The sequence below is a fragment of the Agelaius tricolor genome, unplaced genomic scaffold, assembly GCF_023055355.1.
Source record: "Agelaius tricolor isolate 1412-34295 unplaced genomic scaffold, bAgeTri1.0.p SCAF_11, whole genome shotgun sequence".
Lineage (NCBI taxonomy): Eukaryota > Metazoa > Chordata > Aves > Passeriformes > Icteridae > Agelaius > Agelaius tricolor.
The window spans coordinates 18,950,453-18,971,027 of record NW_027269271.1 but is presented as its reverse complement, the minus strand read 5'-3'; the positions used below and the strand labels follow the sequence as shown (position 1 = coordinate 18,971,027).

Sequence of the window (20,575 nt, the reverse complement as noted above, 5' to 3'; positions counted from 1 at the left end):
GGGCATTCACACCTTCTCTGAGCAAGGTGTGCCAGTGTCTCATCACCCTCACAGTAATGAATTTCTTTGTGATATCTAATATAAACTGATTCTCTTTCAGTTTGAATACATTCCCCCTTATCCTGTCACTCCATGCCTTGAGTAAAGCTGGTCTCCAGGTCTTTTGTACGCTCCCTTCAGCTGCTGGAAGGCCACAACTGGGTCAGCCCAGAGCCACCTCTTTTCCAGACTGAACAGTCCCAATTCTCTTAGCTTTTCCTCATGGGAGAGGTGTTCAACCCATCTGATCATCTTGCTGGTCCTCCTTAATACTTGCTCCAACAGGTCCAAGTCTTTCCTTTGTCCCAGAGCTGGATGCAGCTTTGCAGGTGGGGCTCACAAGAACAGAGGAGAGGTGCAGAATTTTCCCCTTGTCCTGCTGGTCTGGCTTCTTTTGCTGCAGCCCGGGACACAATTGGCTTTCTGGGCTGCAAGTGCACATGGCTGGCTCAGGTCCAGGCTCTCCTTCTGCAGCACCCTGAGTCCTTCTTGGCAGGGCTTCTTTTGATCTGTTCATTCCCCAGCCTGGATTGATATGGAGGGTTACCCTGACCCACGTGCAGCATCTGGCACTTGATCTTGTTAAACCTCCTGAAATTCCTATGGGCCCACCTCGTGAATTTCTCCAAGTATGGAAAATATGCCTGTCCATATCATTTACATCCAGTCACACTCTGTAAAATCAGCTTATGAAATGCTTTTACGAGACGTCATTTAGGGCACCTTGACTAAGGAGATGAGAAATGAAAACAGATTTGCCATCCTTTGCTAATAGTTCAGTGAAAGTGATACAGATGTCCTGTAAGGACAGATGGTGAGCTATAGATTTGTCTCTCAAATGACTCAAAAACTATTTAATAAATCTAGTCCCAAATGCTGTAACCCTCACATGAAATGCACCAGTTGTTAAATTATTGGTAACTACTGAGTGAACTTTGTGGAAACAATTTGTTTCTATTTGTTTCTCTATTTAGATATATCATCCATAATGGTCTTAGGTACAGATAATCAGTGCAGAGCACAGTCAGGAATTCTTCACAGTTCTGGGACAGTTAGATCCTGTCCTGTTTTATGAGTTAAAGTAATCCCTCTGCTTTTCTACATTTCCTTAGGTTTCAAGAGAAACGAGGCTGACAGGATTTGTAGTCATCCTTGTGCTTCCTTCTAGCCCTCCTCTCCTGTTCCTACACCTTCTGGAGAATAGGGAAATATGTATGAACTGTAATTTTGTCTAATTGCCTTCATTGTTTTGCTGTATGAATCTACTGTGCTATCCAAAGTGCTGGGCACTATCTACCTACAGCATATGAGAGTCAGAAACAGCTCCTGGAATCAAGATACAGGTATTTATGCCACCCCACTTTTGACAGAGGAATAAGTGGAGAACATTCAGTAGATAGTAATGATGATCCTATTAAAAAAAACCAAACAAACAACCAAGTGGTGCCACACTGGGACATTACTAGTGAGTTGACAGAAAACTTAAAAATGTGAAGACTAGTTTTCCTCTGCATGAGCTTAGCCAAGGCAATGCCAGGTGTTTTCTGGACAGGACACTAAAACTGAGGCACTGTACTTTAAGTGAATTTGTTAATTTTTTTATGCTCTTACCACAAAACCTATTAAAAAAATCCATAGTAATTCCTGATACTTAATAAGAAGTATTCCTTAGAAATGATTAAATGATTATATAGAATTCATTGACTTGAAGAGAGCAGGAATATTTTCCATACCTCAGGCATTACATAGTGCTAATGCTCCAAGAATATATTTGCCATTTCACCCTGAGTTTGATGACACCTGCATATATTTGATTAATGTCTTACCCCAAAGATGGGGGAAAGAAAACTTAGTGAGGAAAGAAAGCAGTCTGTGGTACATATAAACATCAGTACACAGTTAATTATATGAATCTGTGCATATTGAGAGTCAGATTCTCACAGTCCTCACACTGAGCAGAACCTGAGTCACCCCTTTGATTTCAGCAGCAATGGGTAGAGCATGAAGCACTATTTGTGGTGGTCATGTGTGACAAATTCCAGAGTAGAGATAGATTCAGCTGACATTATTTCCTGTCATTAAAAATTCAGCATCTAGCACCACAAAGATCTGTGATGCTGGGGGCAGATTTTTGTTTTTATCAAGGAAATAGGTACTGCATTACAGCCGTCACTATGGTAACTCTTCCAGAATGGACTCACAGAAAAATATTTTACCTGTGGCTAGTGGAGACAAATCAAATTAGAAATCCTCTTCCCATGTTAGTGTAGTAGGAGATTGACTTAATTTAGCTGAGTTATGCAAGTCTAAGATTAGCATGTGTGAGAAAAAGATCTCGTTTTTTATTTTTCAGGATGAGGACCTACCTATCCATGGTAGCCAAATTAATGACAATGGTCTTCACTGGGAAGTAACAGCAATTCCCTGATGTACTTCATTTCCAGGCTACAGTCAAAATAAAGTATTCCATTTCACATAGCCTCCCTCATACATATTGCACCCTTCTTTCTCACTGTGCGAAAATTTAGATGGCTTAATTTTAAAAGCAAAAATTAGAAGACAAAATGAAGGCCTAAACACAGAAACACATATCTTCATATTAACAGAAAACGTATCTATCCCTGAATGTATTTTAAGTAGTATAAATGTTCATGTGGTGTATATTAGTGACTGTGTTTCTTTGGGCACTTGCTGTCTCCATCATTGAGGCAGCAATCACATGTATAGTATATAACTGTGATTCTTACAGAATGTATTATATTTATTTCTATTATAGCACACATTAAATGGTCACGTAAAACCCAAAAACTGGGGCAAGGCAAGAATAATATTTGCAAAAGTCTTTCAAACCACACCCCTGTTTCCAAAAAGGAAGCAGCAGTACTTGTGCACTCAGCACTGTGAATTTCAGATGTTTCAGAGTGTCTTAATATTGATTATTTTGAGAAGAATCTCAACACATACCAGTGAATGACAAAAGTTCTAAACACATCTGGCTCCTGATAGATAAACAGCATGTGTAAAGAGACTGTGTTTGGAGCTATAATCTCCTAAGTCTACCAGCTACATATACCAAATCACTGAGGCTGTCATGGTCATTTACATAGAGGAGTTGCTTAAAAAATCTACTGAGGAAAAATAACATACATGGAAAATAGCAAAAGCTACAATGTGGACCAGCAAAACCTCTCCTCTAATCTGGTCCTTCCCTACTTTAACTGCATTTTCATGTGTAACTCTGATGTAACTGGCCAGTCTCCAATACCATACATGGATCTGCTCATTCTAGTAAAGAACCCTGGTAGAAAGATGCAAGAAAAATCTTTAGACAATAAACCTGATATAGCTGCACATGGGTGCAATGAATTGTCACATCTGAATGTTTTCAGAGTTTTCTGTTTCACTGGGCACAATTGTTGGGGTGAACAGTATTTAGCATCACATTTGGATGCAGCAGGAGTTGTAGGTGTTCAACACTGGTAGAAATTAATCCACTTCAGCAGCAATTTAGGTCCCTTCTGTTTGTTTGGTGCTGAACAATGGTATGAAATTGTTAAGCACCACTGAGAATACAGCATTTCATACAGGAGCATGTGCCTCCCTGACTAATGAAAATGGAGGGTTAGAGCCCCACAAGCCCTCTGGTAATTTCATTCTGGCAGTGTACAATGCAAAACACACAGGGACATAAAAACTCTTCAAATGGAGAGCCTGAGATTCTCATATTTTTTTCACTGAAGATAGGAAAACATGGAGGAACAACATGCAGCCTAACAGCTGGCTAGGAGAATTGGGCTTTCATACTGTACAATTATTTTCCCCCACATATTCACCATTGTATGTTTTCTACAAAACCTTCTGGATCTTACCTTTAAAGATGCTGAAGCGGAAAACCTTGCTGAACTGATATCCAGACCTGTCAAATTTGGGACTTAGTGCTCTGACAGCCATTCTGCAGGCAGAACCCCTGGAAAAGTTTGGTGAGCACGTTAATATTTCAATTAGCTTGCAACAAGTGCTTCTCCTAGGAAGGGAATTTTCCTTACAGCACTTGAAGATCTGGATCTGTGCTTCTACCCAGGGCCCTCAAGTGGGAGTAGATGAAACTTGCCACTTGCATGCTGGGCTCCTTCAGCACAGCATCAGCTAATGTCATCACGATTGGAAGACCTGGCTTGGTTTCCAGTAAAACCGCTGCAGCCAACATTCGGATTCGAGGATGAATTTTTTGATTCAGGAAAATCTCAAGGGTAATAGCCTGGACCTGATAATAATAGATATATCCAGTTTTACTGTCAGTTTGAACATTTTGGTAATAATCACCCAATACCTGTGAATGGTCTGTTTCATCAATAGCACAGTAGAAATTTGGATTATTTAATTATTATGGCAACACTGTAGTTTCATAGTCCAAGGGCTGGAAGAAGCATTATGGTAATGTAGTCTGACTTCCTCCACAATCAAAGCCAAGGAACTTCACTGGATAACTTCTACATCAAATCTTTCATACTTTTTGAGCTATCCCACTCTAGGTAAAAGAGATTTCATGAATCCATTACATACCTGAGAAGTGATTTCAGTAATCATTTATCCCTCTACATAAAAGTACAACTTGTTTCTAATAATGTGATCTTCTGGGGTACCTTCTGCTAACTAATAGAATAAAAATGAAACAAATAAAACCCAATTTATTACCAGAAATGTCTATGCCATATAGGCAGCTTAAACCAAAATTCAATGCAATAAATGTAATTTCCTTGTGGTTGACATGTTTGCCCTCAGCAATATTCACTACCAAGAACAATTTTATACTGGAACTTTTGCAGTTTGCAGGGGGGCACAGGAGCCTTTGGCCCTAACTTTGAAATGGATGTGGATGATGTGCCACTGTTCTGGCAGCCCTTCTGCACAGCCCTGTGCTGCCTGGGAGAGAGCACATCCATGAGCTGTAATGAAGAATGACCCTGGAAACGTCAGCAAACTTTGGAAAAACCCTGACTGGTTTTATGAATTTGAATATGTTGATTATCAAATGCCAATGTAGATGAGGTGATAAAGTTGCAATAGGCCTAAAATTAAATTTTCAAATTAAACAATAAAAAAGGCCATGAATTATGTACATTTAGTGCAAATATGGGTGTGTACCTAGCTGCAAGCCAGGAATTGAACTGTTTTTTGAACAAAAAACCAAAAAAGTGGCCACAATCATTAACTTGTTCCAGATCACTTCTCCCCAAACAAAATGCATAGAAAATGAAACTGAGTGGTCTGGGGCACCTGTGGAAAGCCAGGCCAAAGAGCAATCAGAGATGCAGTGTTGGTCTCAAACATCACATTGGCTTTTTTTCTTCCCCAGAAAATACTTTAACTTCTACCCTTGCAATTCTCTCCCATCCCTCCCCTGCATTTCCCCATCCAGCTCCTGCACTCCACTAAATTGTTTCTTTATTCTTTTGGTTAAAAGCATACCCTGGCTCACTATTGTCTGTGGATCAATACATGCACTCAAACTGGGAGGCACATGCAAAAATGAATATAATGGAAACACTGATACTGATTAGTAGGTGAATAGTTAATGAAAGCTTTTATTTTACTTTTTATATTAAGAATTTACTTATATGAAACAAGAAATTTCAACATTAGGAAAAAGATCTTGAAAGGCTTGAAAAGGTTTCCATTTAAAAGCAGATTGCTTCACAATGAAAACGATTGTAAAGCGATGTCTGTGGTACACAAGAGTGTGCTGGTGTAGGCTTTGTATGTGAGATCTAATAATTATCTCAGTCAGGGACAAAAGTCACATTTAGTAAATGCGCTGTTTATGACTTAAGCCCACACAATGTCTGTAAATTTGTAATTAGGATGCAAACCCCTGGTATCTATTTACAATAAAATCTGGTCTTGAATTACGATTAGATGTGACACTCAGTATTAAATGTCAATTCTCTGAAAACCTTGTTTTGTGGTTCTCTCACATACCAAAGGTGAAGTAGTACTAAACACATTTGGGTCAATAATTTAGTTTTCTGTCTAATGTCCTTGGAAATGAAATGTTTGCAATGGAAATACTGATTTGTCTTCAACAACAATGAATGTATCCTTTTAATGGGATTTTTTTGTTGCAGTCTGAAATACTGGAGGTTAATGTCAAAAGAAATAAGACATGCCTACCGAGGAATGGCTAAGTATTTTTTTTTTTAAATAATGTTATCTTTAAAAAAAATAAATCTGCTTTTCCCTCACCACCCATTATCTGTTAGCAGCTTTGCAAGTGAAAGTCAGAAGGGCAAAGGAGGCAGCTTTGTTTTCTTACCATTTTGGGGTCTTTCAGGCCTATGTTTTTCAGGGCCATCACAGCAGTCACATGGACCCTGAGTGGCAAATCCAAGGCACCAGCTGCATATCCTGGCAAAAACTTCTTGATGTGCTTGATGCTGGCTGGATGTCCTACATTCCCAAGGGCTTTCAAAGCCAGGGAAATTTCTTCTGTGCTAGACTTGCTCAATGCCTCTCCTGCAAAGCCATGAAGAAGCTGAAAAATGAAAACAAATCTGTTGAGTTCAATTCCAGCTCTTATCTATATTCCATTCACCAGCCTGTTCTGGGGTTTGACTTCCATAATTTCAGTTTGTTCAATTCATTTATTTTAAATATTTTCAAATTCTTATTTTTCCTCATGAATAGAACATTTTATTCATAGAACAAGTGTAGCTTGCACTGAGCAGCTTCTTCTCACTATACCTTAAAGTTATCAAGTAAGATTTTTAAAGGAAAAATAACAGCTTGGACCTAGTGTCCACTGCCTTTCAAGGTAAGTTGGGAACCCTGAAATAATGCTGCTTGAGCATCTCTCTCTCGTGGTTGAAGATAGGTGCAAAAATACAGATACAGTTAAACCTTCAGAGCCTTAAAAAAGATTCCTGAAGATATGGCTAGTGTTGGTTCCCTTAACCAGCTATGAAAGCCTTTTTCAGTGTTGATTAATAGATGGAAAATGAGATCACTGCCAACAAATAGGTAATTTTACAGCCTTCATTGTAAGCAACTGCATCACACTTCCATTAGTATGGCAAGATTAGAAGTAGTTGTCTGAAGGCTGAATAAGAGCAAAGAACTAAATACTAACAGATAACAGTTTTAAATGAAAACAAATGGCTCTAAAAAAGGAAGTGAGATGTAAGAGAATAATTTCAATACAGATTGTGTAGTTTAAAATAACACATTTGAGATCCCTTGATGGTGCAGAAACAGTCTACTTCATATTACTGATCAAATGAAGGGACACTGGAAATGCATTGAATAAGCCTAAACAATCATTTGCTTTGGGAAAGAATTTTCATTCTTTGACACAGGGTTTCTCAGATTTAATTAGCTCAAGAGCATTGGTGGCAATTGTAACACAGGAGACCAATGTAGGAATGTTGGCCATGCCTGTGTACTACAGGAAAAACATCAAGTCAGGCACGCAGTGTAATTGGAGCACCCTGCTCTCACTGGGGATGGTGGATTGACGGGTGCCAAAGACTAAACACATATTTCTCTTTCCTTCACTGTTACTGGCTGAGTGGTTGGCTCCAAAAAACTTGACATGCATTTTTAGAACTGGGAAATGCTATTTAATGACTGCTCAAATTGTTTTGAGGCCTGCTGATTAAAAGCAGCGTAGAACAGGCAGGGTATTACTGCTGTTATAACAACCTTATAGCCTATATTGATGACTGGGCTCTGCTTCTGGCTAGGATACATTAATTCTTACAAAAACCTGGGCTTTTGTATCACTTAGTTTATAAATATACATAATACCTATATTTAAAGTATTTTTGAGCAATGTCACGGGACTTCATTAATAATTGGCAACAAAGCACTCAGAGACACTCAGATAGAAAGTGTTATGAATTGTTTGCTTCTTCCTCTCACTCTCTTTAGTGTGCTAATCTAAAGATAAAAATGCTGTATTTAACCAACTGGGGTTCCTTTCCCCAAAGGAAGCACTGTAGTGAAGCAAGCTACGGCTTTCTGAATAATGAAGAAAGAACTCAAGGCTTAATTTTTCTTTTAAATGATAAATAACCCTGTGGTTACCTGGAGACACTCGGAGCAGGAGTCTGAGGAGGAGCACTGCTTGTGGCACAGGGACGCGTAGCTGAGGTGACAAACCTTCCCAAGCACGGAGCTCGAGCGTGGGCAGTGCTTCTTCACTATGAGCTGGGGAGAAGGCAGCTGGTTGTTACTACCATTAATGAAGAGAAACATTATTGAAAAATATGTTTCTGCACAATGAAAGACAAAACTGGGCTTTTGATATTTTTTTTTTGTTGATGGATTTTCAGTTAATCTGTGGATAGTGCTGTATTTGACAGCGTAATTGTAAAGTAATACCAAGTAACATCTGGAAGGCAGATCTGTTTCTTTTACAGTGTTTCACATTTAAATTTGGCATAGCCTATAATCCAAAGGGAAGAAATCACCCAGTCATGGAATGGAAAAATGCACATTATTGAAGAAACATTCATCATGTTTTGTGATTGCCTCAGCTATAGGTACAATGAATTTGAGATTTGTTGTGAATGGACCTCATTGCTTGGGCAGACAGGAATATCTTTTATAAATGCAGGAGCTGACAGGAGGCACCAGCCCACTGGTTTCTTGTGTGGGAAGCAGAGCACCAGCACACAGTAACAGTTGGGCTGTCAGGGCTTTCACTGGGGGAAAAAATCTAGTCTGGGGTTCATCATCTGTACTTAGGGTAGGCAGAGATAAATTCTTGCATCTGAGACTGGATTAAAGCCTGTGTATACAGAAAAAATTGCAAAAATAATTAGTCTTCCTCCTACATGGCCTACACATTGACATAATTCCCTTGGTTTTGACAGATCTTCTCAAATTCATAGCCATCCTTCTAGGACAATTAGGACAAACACGTGGATATAACAAATATGTATTTCTTGCTCCCTTGTCTTTGTAGACAGTCAGAGAACTAATCTGATGTAACTTTAAAGTACATTTGGAAAAAGAGAAACTAGAAGCCACTGTTTGCAGCAATAACCTCTGTCCCTGAGGGGTATTTTAGTCTTTATTTCCTGTTTCATTCCGGACTCATTTTTGCCCTTTTGATTTGCATTCTCCTCCCCTTAAGACATGCAGGAAACAAAGCCCTTTCAACCTCGCTAGAGGATATAAAACCTTTATCATTTCAAAGCCTTTGCTATCTTGTCAAAGGAATAAATACAACAGATGCTAGAATCAGCAGAGTGGTTTGAAAGTGTTTAGAGAATCCCACCGTTGCTTCCTCCATCACATCCTGAGTTGGAGTGCTGGAGTGCAGAGCCACAAGCACTGTTTGAGTCACTTCCCAGCTGGTGAGCTCCTGCCTTTCCATTTTGTGCCGCAGGAACCGGAGTGCTCGGTGACTGGCCACTGCGGGAATTATATCCAAAATGTGGCGCCTGCAATGGGAAAGGCAAGCAGCATTTTCCAAGTCTGCCTCTGAACACAGGGATCCCAGAGGGTGTCCAGCAGCAGCAGTACCACCTTTGCTGCCTGTACCTGTAGGCTGGCCGACTGGAGAATCGCTTCCACACTGATTCGTAATTCTCCTCGTTTGCTGCGCGGAAGAGGTGCAGGAGCTTGAGAGCCTTTGCTGGTGCATCATTGGGAAGCTGGTCAGAGGTGGCCTCTACTAATTCTTGGAGGCTTTCCTCTATCTGCAGAAAGATGAAAATGCAGGAAGACCACATGCAGTGTTGCATTGTTTCCCACATGCAGGGATTTAAAACTCCAACAAAGAATCTGTCCAGTTGCTGGGCTTTACCTCATTTTCCACATCTTTTATTTTAAATAAGTGGACAGGAAGCTGAAGCAGCTCACTGCCAAACTGATACTGAAGAGATCCACGATTCTGGTACTCTTTTGATGGGACCTCTGCCCTCTCCTTCTGCACATCAGTCAAAACAAGTTTTTGCCTGGAATGGAGAACCCCAGGAAGAAAACATCACAAGATGCAGGGTACAACTAAAAAAAACACCAAACAAACAGTAATTCTGCTTCCCCATACTGCAATGCAGATACAAAAGGTTTTGCTATTGAGGGCACTTGTACATGCTGCTCAGAACCATACTCTGAGAAGGTGTGCACTTGTCCAACAGGGCTCAGAGCAGAGCCAGCCTTTGCCTTCCTTTGGGAAAAACTGGGCTTGAGAATTTATGGAAGAAGAGGGAGGTGAGAGGCTGTGGCCTGAAGAATATCACAGGAAGTACTTGCTGTGTCTTAAGGAGTAAACTATGGACTCTAGAAAAACACAGATGGGAAACTTGCTCAGAAATTACAATTTAATTTAAACATTTTAAGAAGTTCATAAAAGCTGTTATGTGTCTGTGTCTCTCCTGGAAGCTTCAAACGGAATTGAAAGTTTTTAGATACAATAAGAAATGCTACAATCTTTTTACTTGAACTATTACAATTCCCTCCCCATTTTGTTTGGTAAGCTGAATATCCTGGGGACTACAGAAGAAGGTTCTCATGAAGCTTTAAATTGGATTTTAAAAGAAAAGGACCACATAAATTCAGGATTAGTCTTTGGAAAAGTGCTCGACCTTTTGAAAACTTTTTAAGAATCAACAAACCTTCGTCATTTGTTATTAAGAATAATTCCAATGAGAGACTGTCTTTGTAAATATTTGCTATCTTTTACAATTTCAGCTAAAGAGATGCAGCCTATCCCACCAATTATGTTTAAAATGGGTCATTTAGGACACTATAATAAAGTTAGGTATTTGTACTGAACAACTGAAAACATTCCAAAAGCAATATTGCTGTACTACAGAGTCTCTCGAAATCTCTGTAGAAAATTGGTGCGTTTATTTCGGAATCTCTATGATCTTCTGTATCATTTCTATTCACTCCTTCCATATGGATTGCAGAGAACTGCTGCAGAAAAATAGCATATAACTGCTTTACAGACAAGCCACTGGAATTTGAATAGAAACTGCTACAGAATCAGTAGAGATTTTTTTCTCTCTTGAAATTTTATACAATATTATTGAAAGGGCATTTGGGTCACAAAGTATAACATCAGGTACACTCAGGCACATTTAACTCCCCCTTTCAAATCCTGATGCATCTATTATGTCTTATTTTCATTGTTTTGGGAAGAGATATATCTGCCTAGAATAGATGAGAAAATGCTGTATTCTGAAGAGAAGAGCAAATGAATGCTAAAGATATTGTTAAAATGGCGAGACAGTAGTGAAACCTCTCTTGGCCTTGAAAGGTGCTGCAAGAGTCTTATGCTGAGCAGGTCTGAAAGCTCAGCTCCAAGTGCCTTGATAGATTACTTTTTTTTTAACAGAGAATGCATTGTGGAAATAACTTCTGAAGACTTGAGTGAGATAGTCACATCTTCCCAACTATCTTATATTTGTCCCCGTCAGCTGGGTAATGATAAAAATGCAGAGAAAATGGGAAAAGTAAAGGTACTACCCTTCTGAGAGCTGAGAAAGACCTTACTGAAGACAATCTCTACAGGCTGCACAAGGAGAGTGTAATGCATCATAAATCCATTGTCTCCAGACTAATGCCAACTCACAAAACCCTATAATTTAGTAAGAACATTGAAGTTGTGTCTATCTACATCTTGATAGCATAGATATTAAAGCCACTTTCACTTTTTGTTTTGGTTTAGTTTTGTTTGGTTAGCCAAATTGAACAGGTTCATTATATATATGGAGTTAATCAGTCAATTACTGACACAAACTTTCTGATGTTGCTGTTTCCAAGAGATCCTTGCAGAAGCTAATGGAGCAATGCAGATTACAGCAGCTGTAGAGTGGGATTGAAGAACACCTTCTGCACTGTGACATTTATACAAAAAAGCCTCTCCCTTCACTAGGGCACTCCTATTTACAGAGTCCATAATTCAATAAGGAGCTGAAAATTTTTTCAATAAATGAATTTGATAGATGAAAAAAAATTAAAATACTGAAAGTTTGAGTGCTTCAGCTAGGGATACAATTTCATAGACAAACATATTCGTGTTTTACCCTAAATTTCTTTAAGAAATACGCGAAACTTGCTGTGAAAAAGTAAATGCATTTAACATGTCTTGTGCCCAATTGTTTTGCAATAAAACCCAATTTCCTATCAAAAACCAGTTTTGGTGGGAGATTTGCAAGCTGCCCATGGTATTTAGGAATCCAAAGTCCTATCTAGGTTTCTTGTGAACTAGTCTCCAAGGATCTCTTACTGCATTATTATTTTCCATGGAACTCTCTTTCCTGAGTAACTGTCTTTCAAAGTATTTTGCTTCAAATATATTAGTTCACAATTTCTCAGATGGAATTATATTTGTTTTGGCTTTTATGGCATAAATCAAATATCCCTGAGAAATAAAATAGTCAAGTCCTGCCAAGTTTAGCTAACAAAATTTGGATAGAGATGTGCATGTTTCAGATTTACAACTAACAGTGACGGTTGTTTTTATGAGCTGTTTGGGATTTTATGTAATTAAATACTGGCAAACAATAGGCTGTGGAGGTAAAGGATTTATTTCACTTACAGACCTTCACTCAGATTACTGGATTGCTGAATTAAAGCAATATGTACAGTACCTTGCTTCTACAATAGCATTTCCTCCTGTTATCTCGTTGAAGGGTGCAAACTGGTGGATTTCCTCAACATCAGCTTGTGTAATTACAGCTTCACTACGTGTATATTTAATTTTGTAATTGTAAGTAGCAGTTGCACGAGAATTCTTGTTCCTCTTTATAGTATATAAAAAAAAATGAAACAAAGAAAATAAAAAGTCATTGAACTTTGAAATTCTGTGACTAGAGGCTATTACATCACCCACTTAACTCATTTGTTTTCCAGGGCTGTTTTGTTCATTGGCCATAAGAGCAATCAGTGTGAATTCTGTGCACTCACTTGCATGGGAGAGGTCAGGCACGCTGCCTGTCTCCATTACTTTTACTGCTAAGAAGTGTTAGCTGCTTTTTCCTTTTCCCAAATCTAAGTAATTGGTCATTCCCTCGAGAAGCAGACACATTTTTCTGAGGAGAGCAGCTGCATAAACCACTCTATTTCAAAGACAGGATTATAATAAAATTCAGCAGTACCTGTCTTGAATAGCAGAAAATGGACATCGTGACTATTTTTTTTACTCAACAGAGCAGGTGAACTAACTCATGCTGATAATTAATGGTTTCCAAGCCAGCTAGCTTGAGCTAGCTCAAGTGTGCTTGCAGTACATTACAGGGGGCAGCCCAGACCTCTGCTTCTCTGTAGGATCGTTTTCATACAGAAAGAAAATATTGACAACTAGATACAGCAGATCTGATTTTCCTCTCATTCTTAGTATTTCAAATTAAGAGATTGTGTGGATATCAAATGGTGTTCTGTGTAAGAATTTAAAATACTTTTACATAATACCACTCTGATTTACCTGCTGGCAGATCTTGCATGGATGAGTGTATGCTGATCCTGTGACAATTTGAACTTTCTCTTCACAGCTGTCCAGGTCCTTGGATTTGGTCACATAGACTAGGTTTGCTCTCTTGTTTTCCTGGATTGCGTATGTTGTGTTACAAATACCTCCAATCCCAGCCTGGCAAAAATGAGAACAGGATCAGGATCACTATTATAAAAAGCTTTACTTCAGCTGTTTAATTCTGCATTTTAAAAATTACTAATGGAAGTGAATTCTTTATTTTTTCCTTATATTCTTCAGAAGCAAAATTGCAATGATCATTACTTTCTTCTCTTTTTTACAAGTATCATTTCCAGTAAGCCAAATCAGAGTTACACTGAGAGAACTAAATCTCCCCAAAGTTTCACTCAGAGCCTCAGGAAAGGGGAGTAATATTGTCACTTAGAGCTGTTGATTATGAAATATGTTTTGAGAAAATATTAATGAAAAAAGTGTCAAAATAATTTGATCAGTCAGAATGAAATCTTAACAGCAAAGTATTTCAAGGTTGGAGATGACATTCTGCCCTCAAAACTTGCTTTTACAGAGAGCTTATCAATACCTATGGAACAGGCCTTGCAATATCAGGTGATCTGTCACAATATGACCAACAATAATTAAAAAAAATTCAGTATAACAGAGTTTTGATTATGGGTCATCTTGAGTTCACAGTTTTAGCTGAGCTCTTCAATAATATTTTGAGCATATACATTTATAAGAGCTTTTAAGTCTCCACAGTCAGTGAGATTTTTGTAGAGGAAAAATGCTTGATTGCATTTGAGAAGGAAGAGTTATTTTCCTGATTTTTTTATTATTGTTATTTATAGCATAGCTATTGCAGAGACCAGCTCTGGGCTATGTGAGAGCAGAGAAATGGTCACGCGGTGTTTAGGAAGGAAGATGTACCCACTACATCTTCAGCCTAACAGAACTCCCTGAGACACTGTGTCTTTGGCAAAGGCTAGAAATAGGAATTGTCCAAGATTTCTGGAAGCATTGCACTCTGCAAATACAGGTGTGGGTCTCTGCTCACTGCAGGGTACGGCAGAGACATCCAGACTTTAAATGGGAGTGTCTGGCCCAGAGAGTTCAGTGGGATGGAGCAGACTCCTGCCCAGCTGAACTGCACAGCTGTGTGCAGTTTATGGCCAGCCCAGACACCCTGAACCCACAGGATGGGATGTACACCTTCCCAGGTTAGTCCTTTAAACCTCTCTGCAACTCAGATTTTGGGACTAATAGTGTTTAGCTTCCTTTGTAGAGTGACTCAAGATTGTCAAGCATGGGTGCCAAAGCTCATTAATCAGTTGCTGTCTGAGAGAAGCAAAGAAAACTTGGAAATTATTCCAGAAGGTGAAGCCACATCTATTGCCTAGTGGTGAGAGTAGAACATATTGCTAACTGAATTAGAATTAAGATGTGAAACTAGATATGAGAAAACAGTGTTGCAGAACATCCAACACCACCACATGGATTTTTATGTGCAGAAAACAGTGTGCAAAAAATTAAATCATCTAGCTCCTTTCCCAGAAACAATTCTACTTATGGAAAAATTAATTTTTAAAAAAATAGAGTTACTCTAGTTTAGAGTTCCAATAAAAATAACATGAAAGTATAATAATTTAAAAGTTTTTGCCAATCTCTGAATTGAATGTAGTCTAATCAATGTAAATATGGTTTCAAAAACTAAACACATTGCAATTTCTGTGGTGAATAGTAATATCAGATGATTGACCTTGACTAATATATTACAACCTGATAAACAGTGGAAATTTCAACAGAGCATCAACTGCAACTGTCAAAGCTGTTATGGTAATGTTATGACATACATACCATTTTCTTCCTAAAAGAGAAGCTAGAAGAGATTAAAGTATCTATGATTGGTAGAAAAAGTCAAATTACTGTTATTTTGACTTTAATATTAGACTGTATTTTCAAGCATATTCTATACAGTGTTCCCATTTTATGTAGGCTTCATCTTTCACAGTTTACTTTCTCTGTAATCACAAGCCTGATTTTCCAAGGGTTTAATTCTGCAAATGTATTTTCTGAAATGCTTTCATCAACCAGTTTAAAACTATGCTCTTCTGTTGTCCTGTGCAAGTACATCTCCACCAAATGTTGTCCCATATGAAACTTAATCATGATCTCCCAAGCTTAGGTCTTTCTTATAAGTGAATTTTATGACAGGGATGAATACAGGAAACGCGGTAGAAGACTCTGAAGTGAAAGTTTATTTATTTACAAAGGCACCACAATGGCCAAACCCAAAACTCACCTCCTGCAGACTGTATGAATTCTGCGCCTTCTTTATGCTCAGCTCCAGCACGTTCATAATCCCTCTGTAGATGTTCAGACCATCATCTGACACAGAATCAGGAGCCATAATGTTCCCAACGTGGCCATTGCTGTACTCAAACTTGATGGGGTTACTGAGCTGCCCGGTGAGGACCTGGGTCAGTTTCAGGGATCGCGAGAACGAGCTCGCGGGCCAGGCACCGTTGTACTCTGCGGCTTCAATCGAGTGAATCTAGAACAAAGGGGGAATAAAACTCCTCTTTCAGTTTTTTTCCCCCCAGTTAACTTTTTTTCAATACACACAAGCATCTAGATCTTCAATCACATCAAAAATAAACTTTTAAATAACACAAAGCTTCTTCAAACGGGAAACTTAGAAGTTTTCACTTAGCATAACTAGTGTCAATACACACATTTCTGTATATAAAATGAAAGAGAGCAATGCAAATGGCTGATATTTCCACAGCCACTGCACTCTGCTCTGTTTCACAGAAAATCCATATTGACAAAGGTTGACTTGTGCAAAGAAATGAGCCAGAGAAGAGCCACATGCAGCAGGTTGCTACCCAAAAGTAGTGTGGAAGAACTGCAGGAAATTACAGGAGAAAGTTAATGTTGCATAAAGCATCATTAACTCCTGTTGTGAACTCTGTCATTTCCCTCACTGGGGTCACAGAGCGCAGGCAGCAATCTGAAACTAATAAACACATGGCCTCTAGGCCAGCCAGACATGCAGAATTAGTTTGAGCAGTGGACAGCAGGTTACAGAAATTGTCCTTCCCTACGCGTTTTGCTGTGGAACCAAAGGCTGAGGCACTGGCTCCAGCCCCACTCTGCACTTCACGCTCCAGCCTCAACACAGGGCACATCCAAACAAGTAGAAACTTGTGCTAAACTATGCATAACTTGAAAAATTCCTACCCCAGAGAATAGGCATGTTTAGCTTAGTTTCTCAGAGGACCCTTCCCTTCTATATATTTTGACAATTTAAAGAGACTTTTCTCTGACACCTCAGGCTGGCGATGTGGTGCAAGACACGGATTAATTTCTCAAAAAGCCACACAAACTAAATCCTCATACAGCAAACCACTGGAGACTGCACTTTCATATTTATTTTTGTTATTGTTGGTGGAGATCACTGCCAACCCCAGTAACTGAAGCTTACAGGGAAGGCTGTTAGAGAGTAAATCCCTCATGCTGCCTCTTGGACATGCTTCTGGCATATTGCATACAGGCAGGTTTGGGACTGCTCTGCAGGGTCAGGGTGAGGTAGTTTTCCCCAGCCCTTGGGGCCCAGGCAGGTCTTAGGCTGTCTGCTTGGTTTTGAACACAGCTGGCAATTCTTACTTGTTGGTTTGTGATGAAAAAATTGTCAGCTGGAAACTGCCCAGGGACCGCAGCTTTTTGTTTAGGCTGAATGTGAACTAGCAGGCTGCAGATGAAAGTTTAATTCCCTGAACCATCCCTCCAAACTGTCTAATTTAAATATAACAGCAGCAAAATAAACTTTTCCCAGAGAAGAAGGGAATAAATGTACTATTACCTTTAGCTTAGAACTTGCCCAAAAAGTTATGGTTTTTTTTTTCCTTTTCTCCTTTCCTTGCCTGAAATTATTTCTGAAATGGAAACTTTTCAAAAATGCAGTAACACCAGTAAAATGATGTTGGAAAGTTTTAGAGAACAGGAGTCAATTTTTGGTGAAGACTCACCCTGGCACACCAAGAGCCATTTAGGCAGGAATGAAGGAGGATCTGGGATAAGGACAAGACTTCTTCTGCCTCTTTTTGGCAGGGAAGCTTTCTACTCACCACTCCAGATGTGTGACTCTTATTTCCTTGACTTTTTCTGTTTTGAAATCCATCCCCTTAAATATGTCATGGAAAAGCAATATTTCCCATCTAAATCTATTATAATTTGAATTCACAAAAATACCTAATAACAGCAGGCTAATTCAGGGTGGAAGGCTACAACATTTACAAGCATTTACTAGACTGCCACCAGTCTTTTTAACCTACAGTTTTCATTATGCCAAATTAAAGCTTTTAAAAGTAACATTTTTCTTCCCTGCATACACAAGGCTAAGTGAAGTTTGTGTAAAGCAATTGAGGTGTGCATTTCTCTACAATCATTATAAGCACATATAGGCTTCTGTTAAAGACAAAAGTGTATTTCACATAATCAAAACCCTCAGAAATTACTTAGCAAGCAGTAAAAACATACAATTGAGGATGACAAAGAATGTCACTCAGGACCCTTCAGAAAAAAGAAGGATGACATTAATTATGCTAAATATTGAATCACATGCAACTACTGTTGCATGTTTTATTGCCTTTTGTCTGCTGGTTATGAAATCAGTTGATTAAATAATCCTAGGTTGTACAGTTTGAAACAATTGGATTGATCTACTAATAAATAATTGTGCATTTCAAATTACGTTCCATTTTTTCCCTGACCACAAAGCAGAAGAAATCCTTAAAGCCCAAGGTTGGCTTGAGCTGAGAATTACCTTGCAAAGTGCAAATAGAATTTAGGGCACTGTATAAAAAATAACAGAGTTAGTTACATTATCCCTGAGTAAGCACAACACATGATGAAACCTAATAACTTCACAAAAGCTTAAAAAAGAAGCTAAGTATGATGAGAATTTTACCTTTCAAATTGAATATATTTTCTTACCCTAATAAGACAAAGTTTTGGCCCAATGCCACTAATTTCCACTTTACTTTTTATTCTTATTCCAGCTCTTGCAAGTCCTTTTTCTGGAAGTCCACTGAGAAGCGTGGTTTCATAATCAAATGTATAAACCTTGTTTTCGCTGAAATCGGGTTCTGCAAAGAAATGGTTTCCATAAAATATTATACACAATGTACAGAACATACTAAAGTACCTGCATTAGAACGTATGGAACAAAAAAAGACAAATTTGTTCATTTTGCACTGCACCTGAACTAAATTAGCTGTTGTAAAGCTATATTAAACATTGATACACTTTTCAGATTCTATTTTTAATTTCACTCATTATAATTATATTAGTTGATAGGAAAATTACTTACGGTAATTAAGATGCTGGCTCCCTGAAAGAGAAGAAAAAATAGAGGAATGAAATGACAAAGAAAAAAAAAACAACCTTAAAATGTGAATGTACTGTAGTATAAAAGGCTATATCTCATCTTGTACATATAGCATAACCCTTTCTAATTAACTTTGCTTCTATTTCAGCACCAGCCAAATACCCTTTTTTCTTTAAACAACAAAAGAAGTAATGAAATATTTTTTCTACAACATGTTAAAGTTCACATCTGCCAGTGAACTATATTTAGGTTCTGAAACCTTTTCCTGAATATACAATTTTAAATTGATCAAAGCACATAAGTTAGATACTTACCCACCAGGGTTAAAACCAGGGCTAATATCAAGCCCCTCATGATGGGAATAAAGTAAAGGTGGATGTGATGGGTTTCTCTTTTATAAAGGCATGTGATATCACATGTTTCTTTTGGCACATTAGTTTGACAAATAAGTGCATTCTAGAATGCATATTGATCAATCCCAAAATAAACATTTCTGAGGTCATGAATGCTGACAACTTCAAATCACCTCATGAGTTCAGCTACCTTACTTTCTATGTAGTTCACCATGTTTGTGAGCCCTTTGAAATTCAGCAGAACACCTTGGCAGGTATATGCTGGAAAAGAGATTTAATTTTAAAAATATCCTGCTTTCTATTTTCCTCCATTTCTCTACATTTTATTTATAAAAAACCACCAAAGTTTAAATTATCCAAATATAGTTCCTCCATCATAACTGAAATAATTTAGATTTCTTCCAGTCATGTCTTCAATCTCTTGATATTTTATTCGTCATAAGGGTCACTGCTTTGGAGACAAAACTTGTCACATTGAAACTCTACTTTTAGAGGAGAATTTGTGGTTGATTTTACAGATTTAGGCTTGAGACACCTTACAGCTCATAGGCATGCAATGAGAAACTGCCTTTCCATGGTGCCTACCATATCTTGCTACCCACACCTGGAAAGACAAAACTTGTCAGTATGACCATCACATTAACTTTTGGTTAACAGTGAAAGTTCATACTAAGAAAACAGGAGGGAAATTATTCTCTTTGTTTATAAGAAGAATCTAACAAGAAGTGAGTTAAATTTCCAGAGGACCTCAGTGATTTGGGACCATTGGGAACTTCTCAATCGGTTCTCATGGGGCTTTTTCTGCTGTCCCACTTGGGGAAATATAACCAGAATTTCCCACTTGCAGCAATAACATTTAGATCAATCCTTAGTAAAACCACGTCAGGAGGGAGTTTGCTCCCTAACTTCAATTATATGTATTTTTTCGCAAGTGTTTAACATTTACTTTGAATTTAAACTTGTCTTTTGTTCAAATGATAAATTAAATATCATGTAAAAAACCACCTGCATACAAAGGTTACTGAGGGGGCAGGAAGGAGAGCTCAGGAATGTCTACCTGGTATTTCCATGAGGCTGTGGGAGGTGCAACACCGCAAACACTAAGTTCAGGCAGCCAGGCTTTATCCTCCAGGAGGGGAACAAGGATGTCCCTGCTGGTGCTGTCCATCAGGGAGGAGAAGGGTGAAACCTAAACCCAGGTCCTGAGGTCCACCTTCAGGCCTGAAGACACATTTATTGCAGGCCCCATCAAAGAGTCCTTTACATTATTGCTTCATTTACTTGGAGTGATGCCACCTGACTGAGGAATAATGAAGATCATTATTGTGGTGCCAGGGCACCTGGGCTGGAGTC

General features: G+C 38.6%; 1 protein-coding gene across 1 annotated transcript in view; it reads right to left on the bottom strand.

The window, feature by feature from the left end:
* The window catches only part of LOC139594391 (vitellogenin-1-like), a 43,125-nt gene extending 23,902 nt beyond the window's left edge, over positions 1-19,223 (bottom strand). Inside the window, exons 1-13 of the mRNA XM_071436435.1 lie at positions 19,184-19,223; positions 18,852-18,872; positions 18,476-18,627; positions 15,780-16,031; positions 13,478-13,639; positions 12,645-12,796; positions 9,851-10,001; positions 9,586-9,743; positions 9,320-9,485; positions 8,122-8,244; positions 6,353-6,571; positions 4,086-4,303; positions 3,909-4,006 (exon numbers count right to left, since the gene is read on the bottom strand). Coding sequence (XP_071292536.1) covers positions 3,909-4,006; positions 4,086-4,303; positions 6,353-6,571; positions 8,122-8,244; positions 9,320-9,485; positions 9,586-9,743; positions 9,851-10,001; positions 12,645-12,796; positions 13,478-13,639; positions 15,780-16,031; positions 18,476-18,627; positions 18,852-18,872; positions 19,184-19,223 — 1,912 coding nt within the window. The remainder of the gene's footprint in view (positions 1-3,908; positions 4,007-4,085; positions 4,304-6,352; positions 6,572-8,121; positions 8,245-9,319; positions 9,486-9,585; positions 9,744-9,850; positions 10,002-12,644; positions 12,797-13,477; positions 13,640-15,779; positions 16,032-18,475; positions 18,628-18,851; positions 18,873-19,183) is intronic.
* Between the last annotated feature and the right edge of the window lie 1,352 nt (positions 19,224-20,575).